We start from the raw sequence: 12,899 nt of genomic DNA on the forward strand, positions 1-12,899 counted from the left end.
TCTAATTGATAATTGAATTTGCTCACAGATGATCAGTATTTAATTCAGTCTTTCAAGACTACTGCATAAGACCATGACTCCTGCTGGAATACTCCTGGACTCAAGGCTCATGCAGTCTGTAGGAAACATTGAAGTGATCTATCCTTTCAGTTGTGTTTGAATTTCTTCATGGAGCATCTAGGCAGTTAAATGCCACTCTGACACCAGATCCTGTCAGATCTCAGAAGCTAAGCAGGGTCAGGCATGGTTAGTACTTGGATGTGAGACCTCCTGGCAATACCGGGTGCTGTAGATTCTAGTCCTGAGAACTTTACTGTCACCATCCAAGCTCACTCGGCCATGGTAGATGAACCTTAGGAGTTAAAGGGTGTGACCAGTTTTACATACGCTGTGCTTCACCTAAAAAATCCACTGCACAAGCTTGAAGGACACACCCACATGGGTAGAGCCCTTCCCAAATCTTTGTTCACGAAGCCTGGCCATGATGGTGATATCTTCATGAAGCAAATTATTTGATGTGCAGTCAAGGGATATTCAGGGCACCAAGGTCCTGTGGACAGAGGCCAAGTGACAGTTGCAGCTGTACCATGTGAGCAGCATGGGCTACTCACATTATATTTCTTTTTCACTATAAAAGAAAAGTTGTCTTCAGAGGACGGTTCATTTTATCCTACACCAGGTATCTCAGAATGTTAAAATTACTCATCCCTTTCCGTTGCCTATTTATTTTAAGGGATAATAATTGAATCTCAGAGTAACTAAATCAGATGTGTATGTGTTTTTACATGCACTTTACAATGTTTTCTGGACTGACTAATCTATCTAGGGAAAACAAAGCTGGGGTTCATTTTCTAACATTTCCAAACCTTTGCTTTAAAACTGGAGCAGTCATTCAGCTGAAAACTTTTAAGAATGAATGACAACATAGATTCATAGGGGGGAAACAAGAAAAACAACCCCCAACCATTTCAAGCCAAAACCATAGGATACACATAGATTTAACTTACGTTTATTAAGCCCTAGTTCAATAAATATGGGTACTGCATGCATGAATAGGAGAGTTTCATTTCAGCATGGAGTAATGTCTGGACCTCCAGATTTTAGTTCACCAGCACTGCCAGTTGATCTCCATAAGCAAAGTCCCAGGAGTCTTTAGTCCCAAAGTCTCCAGGAGTCTTTATTTGATTTCTCAGGTGTGTCTTGTGCAAGTAAAGGTTTTTCTCAGTGCATACCTGACTTCCTTGTTTCTAAGACAATATATGAGAGGATTCAGGAGTGGCACAATTACTGTGTACAGTACTGATACCAACTTGTTAGCACTATAAGTATACATGAGCTTAAGATAGGCATAAGTGAAAAGAGTGGTGGAATAGAACAATATTACAACAATCAAGTGGGAGCTACAGGTAGAAAAGGCCTTTTGACTCCCCTGAGAAGAAGGAATCTTCAACACTGTGAACATGATGCAAATACAGAAGGTCACCACAGTACAAAGAGGTACCCTGATGACTATCAAGGCCAAGATGAAGTCCACTAGTTCAGCCAAAGGGGAATCACTGCAGGAGATATTCAGTAAGGGTGAAATATCACAGAAATAGTGATTGATTTTAACTACATCACATAATGAGAGCTGGGCTATAAGGCTCAGCTTGATGGAAGAGGTGATCAAACCACACATCCAACAGCCAGCTATCAACTGAGCACAAAACTGATGATTCATGAGTGAGTATCTGAGAGGCTTGCATATGGTCAGGAAGCAATCATAGGCCGTAACAGCTAACAGAATATACTCAGTACAAACAAAAGTCACAAAGAAATACAACTGTGTTATTGTTGTAGTTTGGGATTATTATATAAATTCTCTCCCCTGCCACTAACTGCCCATGCCAGCAGTTAACAAAAGAAGTAGTTAACTGCTGATCACTGGGATGGGGGCAGGTTTTTTCTCTTTTGTTTTTTTGGGGACATCTTTTTTTCTTAGCTCGGCAGAACGCGGGAGCGGTGGTGGCCGAGGAGGGAAGCCGCTCTGCTGGCTACTGCTGGGACTTCTGGCTGAGACGCTGGTCTTTCTCCTCGCCGCTGCTGTTTCTGCTGGTTCCTGCATCTGGGATCCCGGCCTCTGTTGCAGTCTGACCACCGCCTGCACTGACCACCGCCTGCACCATCACAGCCTGCCCGCCCCGGCCGGGTCAGTGACCCGGGAGAGAGAGAGGTGTGCAGCTGCTTTTGCAGGACACGTGGTGGTTCCCCATTTTCAGCTTTCTTTTTCCTTCATCTGGGACAAGAGACACAGAGTTCATCTGAGAGCTAACCACTCGTCTGTCTCGCTGGAGAGGGACTGGGAATTACTGAGAACTCACTCCGCAGCCAGCCGGACTGTGACATTTGACACTGCTTAAGTATAACTTTCCTCCTGGAGGAAAACCTGCTGGGTTTTGTTGTTGTTTTGTTTTTTTTTCTTTCTCTTGTGGTGTTGGGGAAGTGGGTTGCACTAGTCTGTTTACATATATATATATATATATATATCAGTTATCCTTCTTGTATTAAAATTCCTTTTCTTAAATTTGATAAAGAGTGGTGTGATTATCGTGGAGGAGGCCCCTCCCCCGCTTGTGGGTAAACATTTTGGGTTTTTTTTTCCCTCAAACCACGACAGTTATGCATCCCTGGAATGTGATATGTTTGTCATAAGAGAGGACATTTATGAGCATCTTTGACTCAGTGACAGAAACATACCAGATCCCTAAAAAAGACAGATTCCCTAGGAAGAAACACATGGGTTTTTTCAGACTGTCATTATTTCGGATGATGCAAATGATAAGGAAGTTTTCCAACACAGTTAATACATAAGCCAGAAATAAAGCAGAGAAGGGAAGCAGCTGCAGTTCAGCAGTGGTGGGAAAACCCAGGAAAATGAAATACATGACTTTGGTTTCATTCCTCCCACCCATTCTGTAGAAGAAAAATGAGCTTATCCACCTGCAATAAATTAATACAATGAAATCTAACTACACAGGCTTATATTCATAGCAATAAACACCACCACTTAAAGACACTGTAAAAGTTCAAGCACTTTGCTGCTGGGTTTTTAGAAATCAGTTTTGTGAAATCTCTCTGCTCAATTGAGCTTTATAATTTTAAAAATTAAAGCATGCTTTTTTACTTTATGTTTCATGGAGATAAATATGCATTCTGAATCCTGTCTCATCTAAGACACAGCTCTAAAAGAAGCCAAATGAATGATGCGATGATATTGTCTATGCAGTATAAAGAAGTTATAGGTTAGAAACTTACTGTTAGACATTCACATTGCCAATGTTTTATTTTCTACATCTAAACATTTCTAAAATTTTAACATGTATATCCCATGAACTGTAAGAGAATTGTAAAGTAACCCAAGGATATATGCAATTTGTTATAAAAAAAACCCCTCCAAACATATCTGAAGCAGTCCATTAGAGGTTTCTATGTCTAGCTCTGAGGACACTTACATCTACATAAAACTTATTGAGATAAAAGGTACACATAGTATCTGAGATACAGCAAGCAAATTCTGGATCTAGTTTGTTTGCAACTAACTCAGATTAATCCTTCAAAACCAAGAATGGCTCAGCCTGTGCTATTAAAAACAAAACTGTTCTCAACCTTCTATAGTGGAAACTGAAAATGTTCAAGATGTTTTCTGAGACACTGTGTTGTCTAAAATTGAAGAACTTTCTGAGACAATATTAATCTGGGTAAAGGTAGAAAATAGTTCTTTACTGGAAAGCTTTTCAGATCTACAAAATATTGACATGTGCACTACAGCATAGAAATCTTACAGTTTATAACACTACTTAATTATCATAACTAAAGGTTTTATCCAATCTAAGTATTGTCTACTTTCAGGCCACCTTGGTGGCACTCCCCAAACCTCCCCTTGACACCCCCCCTTAGAACTGGGTCTAGGGTCCCGAGATCCCTTCATCTTTTTTTCTTAATCATCTTGCCTCTTTTCCCTATTTGGAGTCCTTCCAAGGTTCCTGGGTCCTCTCTTTTGTTTTGACTTAAGTAGTATCTGTCCTAGTTCAGCAGCCAGGACCAGTTCCTCACTGTGTGGGTGTGACCAAAGCTGTGGATTCTAAACCCTCTGTGTAATTTCCTATGAACTGTTTAAAATGGACCATTTGCAGCAGCTGCCTGGGGCACACCTGACCCCTCAGGCTGCAAGCTGGGTGTTAAAGAAGCCTATGAGATAAGAGCTGTGATAACTCCCCTCCAAGGAGTCGTTAGCACCTTCACACCCAGCCTGAGGGGACATGTCTGGTAATGGGCCAGCAACGATTCCAAAAATACCCCATGACTCACAGAGTCAGATCACCCATTCTGGGGGAGGTACTGGGTGGTCCCACCTGAACCAGAGGGTATATAATCTTAGGGTTTGGGGACTTCTGGGACCACTCACCAGATCCAGAGGAGGACCATAACCTCAACAGAACTGCAACCATCATCTGCACACACAGGTTTTTCTTTCCCTTCTTTTTATTTTGGACTCAAGGAAACCACGTGGGGCTCAGCACGGAGGCTAACAAACACCATTCTATGTGTGCCCCAGGGTGCTGTGTTATACTTCTGGGTTTTGTGGGTTAAAATTAATTTCCGTTTGTATCATTGCATTCATTGTAGTATTTTTATTAAATTGTAACTCTGACTTATCATCTCCTTTGTGTTGGATTCATTTCTCCTGCCGGTTTACCTTTAAACCAGCATGATATCTTATTATCTTAGTGTTGGTACATGAGTTTCAGGCACCTACTTTGCCTCAGTTTTCAACAATAAGGCAGAGGCCCCCTCATGACAAGTGGCCTTCTGAGCTGGTAGACAAGGATGGGGAGCTGACTCCACTCATTGTCTGCAGGACCCCATTTAGTCAGTCAACCCCCACCCTGCCCTGTTATATAGGGTTATTGTGGACGAGGCTGCATTTGCCTTTGCTGAACTTCATGTGATTCTCATCAGTCCAATTCTCCAGCCTTTCCAGGTCCTCTGAATGGCACCCCCAACTGGAGTTTAATCTGGTAGTTTAGCAGATTGAAATTTCCTGGGGGTTTTGGTGCTTAATTTCATTTAACTGAACCATATTTTATTCTTTTACTGTTTTATGAATTACACTTTCCTGACCTCACTGCTTTTTTGACTTGGGCTTCCCCTCTTCATCATGTCTCTTGTAATACATTCAGTTATGTTGCTCCCTAGAAATGCTTCTCTAAATATATTCACAGTTGCACACACTTTTTTTTAAGGAGTCTAGCATGTGTGACTAAAAAAGAATTAAACTTCAATGCCAGTAAAACAATATGACAAAAAGAATGTGTTATTTTTGTTATTATTTTGAAACTTAAATTTTCCAATATGAGGGAGCTTTTTCACATTCCGCATCTCTCCCCCCCAAAAAGTTAATAAGGTAGATATGTTCCTATGTTTGTGTATATGTGATTCTTTTAATTTCCCTCTCTTAGCCTGTTTAATCTAATGCTTTTAGTAAGTGTTTTCACTTACTAGAACCTCTTTTCCCTGCTGGAAAAATCCAGGAAATCAATACTGGGGGGTTCCCACTTCATAATCCTTCTACAGGAACCTGCATAAGCAATGAGAATGGAGCACAATGTCACCTGCTCTGCGATGTGTTCTTTTGACTCCACGGTGCAGGCATGCAGACATAAACCTACCAGGAAACTACATACTCTATCGAAAGTTTTTGACCTTATTGGACCAAACTCTCACTGCATAAAAGTAAAACTGAATTTCCCAAAGGAATAGACATATTGAAAATCATTTCAAAATACGTTCAGTTGCATTCAGCTCTAGGTATACCTGCTGAGTAGTGTCTTAAATGTAGTTGACACTGTATATGGAGGTGAAGTAAGTATAAATCATATCATAATATTTGTGATGGAGCCTAACTGTCTGGATACCCAGTGACATTGAATCAAGAGGTAGTACTATTGAAACACATAAAGATCCCTTGCGAGGCTCATCTCTCCAGAAAAAGAAAATCTGAAACTTCTATGCCATGATGTATTTATGTACCTTTTATCTTTCCCTCCTTTGCAGGCCAACAGACTTAACTGAAACATTTCCAATGTTTCCATAGTAAGCATACTTCTCTGGATGGCTTAACATGATATTACATTGTTCTCAGAAACACACATCATTGTGTTTCTGGCACATACAAGTCAGGACAGCTGAGAACACGGCTCAATGAATAAGAAAGGGTGCCTGCTTAGACAAGGTACTCTTCCAGAGACCATTAAATAGATTAATATACCTTAGTACATTTTTTTCCATTCCTTGTAACCACTCATCTCAGAAGCTAAAAAAAGAAGAAATCTTGGCTGATATCTTCTTTAGGGGTAAAAGTCAGCATTGCAGATGGATGTGTGTTTGTGGAAGGGACATTCTAGGTCATTGGGATAAATTATTTGCTGAAATTGCCTATTCTAGAGCCCTTGGCTCTAGGAAAACTGTAGAAGAGATATGGATATACTGGAGAGAGTTTAACAAAGGGACACAAAGATGTTGAAGGAACTGGGGCATGTCTCCTATGAGGTAAGGCTGAGAGAGCTGGAACTGTTGAGCACAAAGGAGAGAAGTCTTTCTTATCTGTTCTGGGAATCAACTTGTCTGTACTTACTAGCAGAGCTTTAGACTAGATTGAGCATGGCAAGGGTATGTTCTTCTGAATGTCAGAGATAAACCAGGAAACAACACTCTAGGAAGCAGCAGAGAAATACCTCTACGTCATCCCAAAGGAATTATAGAGAGCTTTTTCCAAAAGATGAAGAGATGGACAGTGCAGTTGAAGTGTCTCTACAGCAATGCACATGGCATGGGTAACAAGCAAGAGAAGTGGGAAACCATGGTGCAATCACAAAACTACCACTAATAATTGCTACCACAGAAACATGGTGGAGATTTGCACATCTGGAACACCAGCTATGAGCAACAAGATTTTCAGAAGAGATAGACTGGGAACAATGGGCAGGTGAGCTGTGCTCTGCGCTGAGTGGGTGGACTGTAAAGAGCTGCCTCTGAGTAACAACCACAAACAGGTTGAGAGCTTGTGGATAAAAATCAAGGACAGACGTCTGTTTTAAATGTCTGCTCCAGGATGAGAAGACACGGATTTTGCTGTCAGTACTTTCCGGACTCCTACTGATTTCCGAGGGAATCTCAGATGATTAAGTCAGAGGCAGGCATCTGTGCTGAAGAAGCTTGTGTTTGTCTTCATGAATTTCCTAGGTCATCTAAACACCACCTTCATTCTCAAACTCCTTCTAGGATGCAGGATGTACTGGTGTTGATAACACAGTTGACTCCAGTGCCTACCAGCACATTCTGAAGAGACATCCTGAATGCTCAATATATGCAGAAGAATGTGATCACTGGAGTGGTCACTTTTGCTGTTAAAAAGTATTGGTTTGTCATTTATTTCTTGTAATATAGTTAAGCCACCTATGCTTCAATATTGCTCATGGAGCAGAAGTGAGAAACATTCCAAAGACTGAGTATGAGTAAATCAGACTGTGAGAGAAATTATCAGTGGGAGAAATAAGACATGTGACTGTCACCTTCCAAAGTAAGGCAACTAGCTGTGACATTGCCTTGGAAAGGACAAAAAATATCCTTGGAAATAGAATTAGCATTTTGATCCCTTGAGATAAGAATTCCAGCTCCTGCTATGTTTCTAACAACAAGTTTTCCCTCTAACCTGTGGTAAAAAATTCTGCTGGTTTAAAGGTGAACCAGCAGGGGAAATGAACTCACCACGAGAGAGATTATAAATCAGAGCTAAAATTTAATAATAATATTACAATAACAACACTGACACACAAGGGAAATTGCTCTCAACTCACAAAACCCCAGCAGTATAACCCAGTGTCCTGGGGCACAAACCCAAGGGGGTTTGTTTGCCCTTGTGCTGAGACCCCCCTGTGGTTCCCCCAAGTCCAGAGCAAAAGGAAAAGAAAAACCTGTTGGTGCAGGCGAGGGCTGTGGTCTGGGCGAGAGCGGTGATCTCCTCCTGTCAAGGTCCTGCTGCTGCTCTGGATCCGACGAGAAGTTCCCAAGGTCTTCTTACCCACCACTTATGTACCCTCAGGGAGCACCCAGTCCCTCCCCCTGGGCGGGGACTCACACAATGGGTGATTAACTGTGGGAGCCAGGGGGTGTTGAACTGTTGATGGCCCATTAGCAGCTCTGCCCCCCTCAGGCTGGGTGTGAAGGTGATAGTGGCTCCCTGGGCAGCTGCTGCTAATGGCCCATTGACCTTGGGGAATGAATAGAGGGGGTAGAATACACAGCTTTGATCACCCCCACACAGGGTTAGCTGGTCCCTCCTGCTGAACTAGGACAAAAATAGAAAAAATATTGAAAGCTGAGGTTCTTTGGGAGTTTCTGTAAGAGCTTAAAGGTAAAATATTAACTTTAGTAAAATTATTAGTCATGCTATTATAGCTTGTAAATTCTGGGGGTGGTTACTTTTTGAGTTTCTGAGTAAAGAACTATACTCTTTTATCTCCACTAGCATCCTAGATTTACACAGAGACTTAAGGTATTTAGAGGCAATGAAAACTATTTAATTTATAATTTTGACCTTATTCTGTGAAAACAGACTGAGAGAGTTGGGGTTGTTCAGCCTGGAGGAGACAAGACTCCAGGAAGACCGTAGAGTCCCTCCCCTACCTAAAGAGAGCAACAGGAAAGCTGGAGAAAGATTTTTTACAATGGTAGGTAAAGGGAGACAGGTTTTTGGAAAGCATCAGACGACTCAATATGAGTTAGTTGAAGCAGACCTTTATTATTGCGCACACAAAACTTATATACGCTTTGGAACCGTATCCATCCGCAGGCTCTGCCACTTAGTCACTAATCGTTGGATAATGAGTTGTTTACTCGAACAATTCTTTCCAGTAATTGGCTAATTTTGCACATCTGCTTAGCCTGTCGGAGCATCTCCTTCTGATCCCAGTTGCTAGTTCCTTAAAGCTACATCACACTAATCACGGAGATACGTTCAGTATTATAATCACACAGCTTTGCCCTTTAGGTCAAACAGTATATGAAATCCCAACAGGTAGGTAATAGGAAAAGAGGCGATGGCTTTTAACTGAGAGTGTAGATTTAGATTAGATGATAGGAAGAAATACTTCCTTGTCAGAGTGGAGACGACCTGACACAGGTTGCCCAGGGAAGCTGTGGCTGGCCCATCCCTGGAAGTGTTCAAGGCCAGGTTGGAGGTAGCTTGGAACAACCTGGGATAGTGGAAGATGTCCCTGCCCCTGGCAGGGCTTGGAACAATATGATCGTTATGGTCCCTTCCAGCCCAAACCAATTTATGACTATATGTTGATTCTGATCCTCTCTAGTAAGTTAAAATGTTACACTTCAGGAAGATACCAAGAAACATTGTCTTGGGTTGAGCTGGCAAAATGCTAACTATCCAATACATGGTCAGTCTCCCTCCCACCCCTGCTGAGAAAAGGGAGAGAGAAAAAACTCCAAGATTTAAACTAATTATATCGATTTATACAGAAAAGAGAAAAATTAAAAGAAGACTACAGTGAAACACACACCTACACAAGTTAGAATTAACAAAAAGTAACTCCTCTCTCCCCATCAAACACAAACCCTACTATTCTAGCTACAAATCACTCAAGAGAACTCAATTCCCTGAGGGACAGACCCAAGCAGAGAGAAGACTAAAAATAAACATTTTACTTTCCTAAGAGAACATGGTGATAAGCTTCTGCTGGGCCTAGTCCTCCCATCCCTCCTGGGATGGCACAATGGGTCCTACTGGGACCCTTTAAACATCCAGCCCAACACTGGTAGTCGGGGTGCCAGGATGAGCTGTGCCTCAGTGCCGATCACTTCTGAGGCAGCTCGAACTCCCGCATAAGCTGCCAGGATCTCTTTCTTAATTGGGTATAGCTGGCTTCAGATCTTTTATATCCCCGACTCCAGAATCCCAGCGGTCATCCTCGAGTCTCCCCAGGTACTTTCTGCCAGAGGCTCCAGGATGGGCCATTCTCCCCGGCTGCAGTGTAGAGCACATTCTTCACATCCTGTCCTGTCCTGACTGGCCCAAGGGCTACTGCATGGGTAATCTCCTGTTTAATCTGCTCAAAGGCTTGTTGTTGTTCAGGGCCCCACTGGAAATCATTTTTCTTCCGTGTCACAAGGTAAAGAGGACTTATAATCTGACTGTACTCAGGGATATGAATCGTCCAAAAGCCTACGGCACCTAGGAAAGCCTGAGTTTCCTTCTTGCTGGTCAATGGGGACGTAGCTGCTATTTTGTTGATCACCTCTGTTGGATTCTGGTGATGTCCATCTTGCCACTTCACTCCTAGGAGCTGAATTTCCTGAGCAGGTCCCTTGACCTTACTTCATTTAATGGCAAAACCAGCTCTTAGGAGAATCTGGATTATTTTCTTCCCTTTCTCAAAAACTTCCCCTGCTGTATTCCCCCATAAAATGATGTCATTGATGTACTGTAGATGTTCTGGAATCTTACCCTTTTCCAGTGCAGTCTGGATCAGTCCATGGCAAATGGTGGGACTGTGTTTCCACCCCTGGGGCAGTCGATTCCAGGTGTACTGCACACCCCTCCAGCTGAAAGCAAACTGTGGCCTGCACTCTGCTGCCAACGGAATGAAGGAAAAGGCATTGGCAATGTCGATGGTGGCATACCACTTGGCTGCCTTAGACTCCAGGTCACACTGAAGCTCCAGCATGTCCAGCACAGCTGCACTCAGCAGGGATTACTCCATTGAGACCACGGTAATCCACCGTCAGCCTCCACTCTCTGCTGGACTTATGCACTGGTCATATGGGGCTATTTAAAGGGTGAGTGAGTCTTGCTGACCACCCCTTGGCTCTCCAGCTCACGAATCATCTTGTGTATGGGGGTCACAGAGTCTCGGTCAGTGCACTGTTGCTGTGGCCATCAGTACAAATTCTTTGTTAACCCTTAGCAGTCCCACAGCAGAAGGGTCCTCTGAGAGGCCAGGCAAGGTGTTCAACTGTCTGATTTCCTCTGTCTCCACAGCAGCTATGCCAAAGGCCCAACGCAGTCCCTTTGGGTCTTTGAAATACGCACTTCTCAGTAGTCTATGCCAAGGATACACGGGGCCTCTAGACCAGGCATGATGTGGTTTCTATGCAATTCCTTCCCAGTCAAGCTGAATATGGCTTCCAGTACAGTCAGCTGTTGAGATCCCCCTATCACCCCACAAATAGAGATGGATTCTGCCTCTATGTATCTTGATGGCATCAACATACATTGCTCGGCAGTGTCAACTAAAGCCTTGTATCTCTGTGGGTCTGATGTGCCAGGCCACTGAATCCACACAGTCCAATAAACCCGATTGTCCCTCTCCTCTACCTGGCTAGAGGCAGAGCCCCCCCAGTTCTAGTCATGGTACTCGCTTCACTCTTTTTGCAAATATGACCTGGAGGTCACTTCAAGAGGATCAAACATGACATCATTCCTATACTGTCTGGAGCCTTGCCCACAAGAGACCAGAGCAGCATTTAACCTTGAATAATTCCCTGTGGTAGTTGTGCCTCTTTTCAATTCATGTACCTGTGCTGCTAAGGAAGAGATGGGTTTTCTATCCCACTTCCTCATATCTTCTCCATGCTCATCGAGGTAAAACCATAGATTGCCACCTGGAGTGAACCCTTTCTCCTTAGCTGGAAGACGCCTGCCTCTGACGGCAGAGACTCTCGTTTGTTCTGGAGAGATGTGGAAGAGTCCTTCCTTAATCTTCTCTTCCAGTTCAGCCAGTTTTGTTTCCACAGCTGAGACATGAGCTCGTAATGGGGCAGTGACAGTGTCTTCATAAATCCTGAGTTTGCTGACCAGTGCACCCACCTTGTCTTCTCCCTCTCTCCACTGCAATGTTGCAAGGAAGCAAGAATACATTTCTGGCCCAAGCCATGCAAATTTTAACCACATCTGGGATGTGTACTGGACACCATCCGGACTTTTAGGGAATCTCTCATCCTCTGAAAAGATTATCTCCAGTATAACTAATTCCCCTTAGCACCGGATACCTTGTTCCATCGTGTTCCACTGTCCTTGCTGTATGTGGAGGTCCTCCTTACAAAGATATCTCTCCCTCACACTTGACAACAGCCGTCACCAGAGTTTCCTGCCTCTTTCCAACGCCCTGATCAATGACCACATCTTCAGACAGGGATCCCAGCTGCCTTGCCTCACTCCCATCTAGAATTATATCATTGGCCGCAGCATCCCAGATTCGGAGCAGCCAGTTCAAGATGGACTCATTCACCTGTTGTGTGAATTCTCTCCTGAGCTCACACCGGTTGCCCAGGGATAGGGACCGGGTGATTATTTCTGGCTGTTTCTTCCACTGGATGTGAAGGTTTTGCCTCTACCTCATCATTCACTATACAAACTGATTTGGTCTTTGATTTTCTTTCCTGGATACGGGCAACTGCTATCGGTTTCTGTTGTCCTTCTGGCTCCTCCATGGTTTGTGTGGACATGGTGCTGGTTGATTTGTTTCCCTTTCTCTCTGGCTCAGCTGTGGTCTGGGTGGACATGGTGCTGGTTGATTTATTTCTTTTGCCCTATGGTTCAGCCATGGTTTGGATTTGCTCCTTTTCTCCTCCTCCTGATGGTGCTGTACCACATTAAGCAGTGTCTGGTAGGCAGTGGCCAGGGCCCAGCAGGTTGCTGTGAGCTGCACATCTTTGGGGCTGCCAGAGCATTTGCCTTTAACATAGCTTATTATTTTAACAGGGTCCTGCAGCTGTTCAGGGGTGAATTTCCACATCACTTGAAGGGAGAAACTCTCCAAATACTGGCCCATGTCCTCCCACTTTCC

General features: G+C 43.5%; 1 protein-coding gene across 1 annotated transcript; it reads right to left on the reverse strand.

The window, feature by feature from the left end:
- Positions 1 to 1,189: 1,189 nt before the first annotated feature.
- OR6Y1 (olfactory receptor family 6 subfamily Y member 1) lies at positions 1,190 to 2,951 on the reverse strand. Its single transcript, XM_071577059.1, has 2 exons — positions 2,652 to 2,951; positions 1,190 to 1,822 (listed from the first exon to the last, which is right to left on the reverse strand). The coding sequence occupies exons 1-2, from the start codon at positions 2,949 to 2,951 to the stop codon at positions 1,190 to 1,192; spliced, it is 933 nt and encodes a 310-aa protein (XP_071433160.1).
- Positions 2,952 to 12,899: the final 9,948 nt, after the last annotated feature.

Source organism: Pithys albifrons, chromosome 25 (genome assembly GCF_047495875.1).
Source record: "Pithys albifrons albifrons isolate INPA30051 chromosome 25, PitAlb_v1, whole genome shotgun sequence".
Lineage (NCBI taxonomy): Eukaryota > Metazoa > Chordata > Aves > Passeriformes > Thamnophilidae > Pithys > Pithys albifrons.

Coding starts and splice junctions, on each gene's coding strand:
- OR6Y1 (XM_071577059.1), bottom strand. CDS start 2,951: ATGGGTGGGAGGAATGAAACCAAAGTCATGTATTTCATTTTCCTGGGT. Junction 1,823..2,651: donor TCCAGGGATGCATAACTGTC/GTGGTTTGAGGG, acceptor ACAATAACACAG/TTGTATTTCTTTGTGACTTT.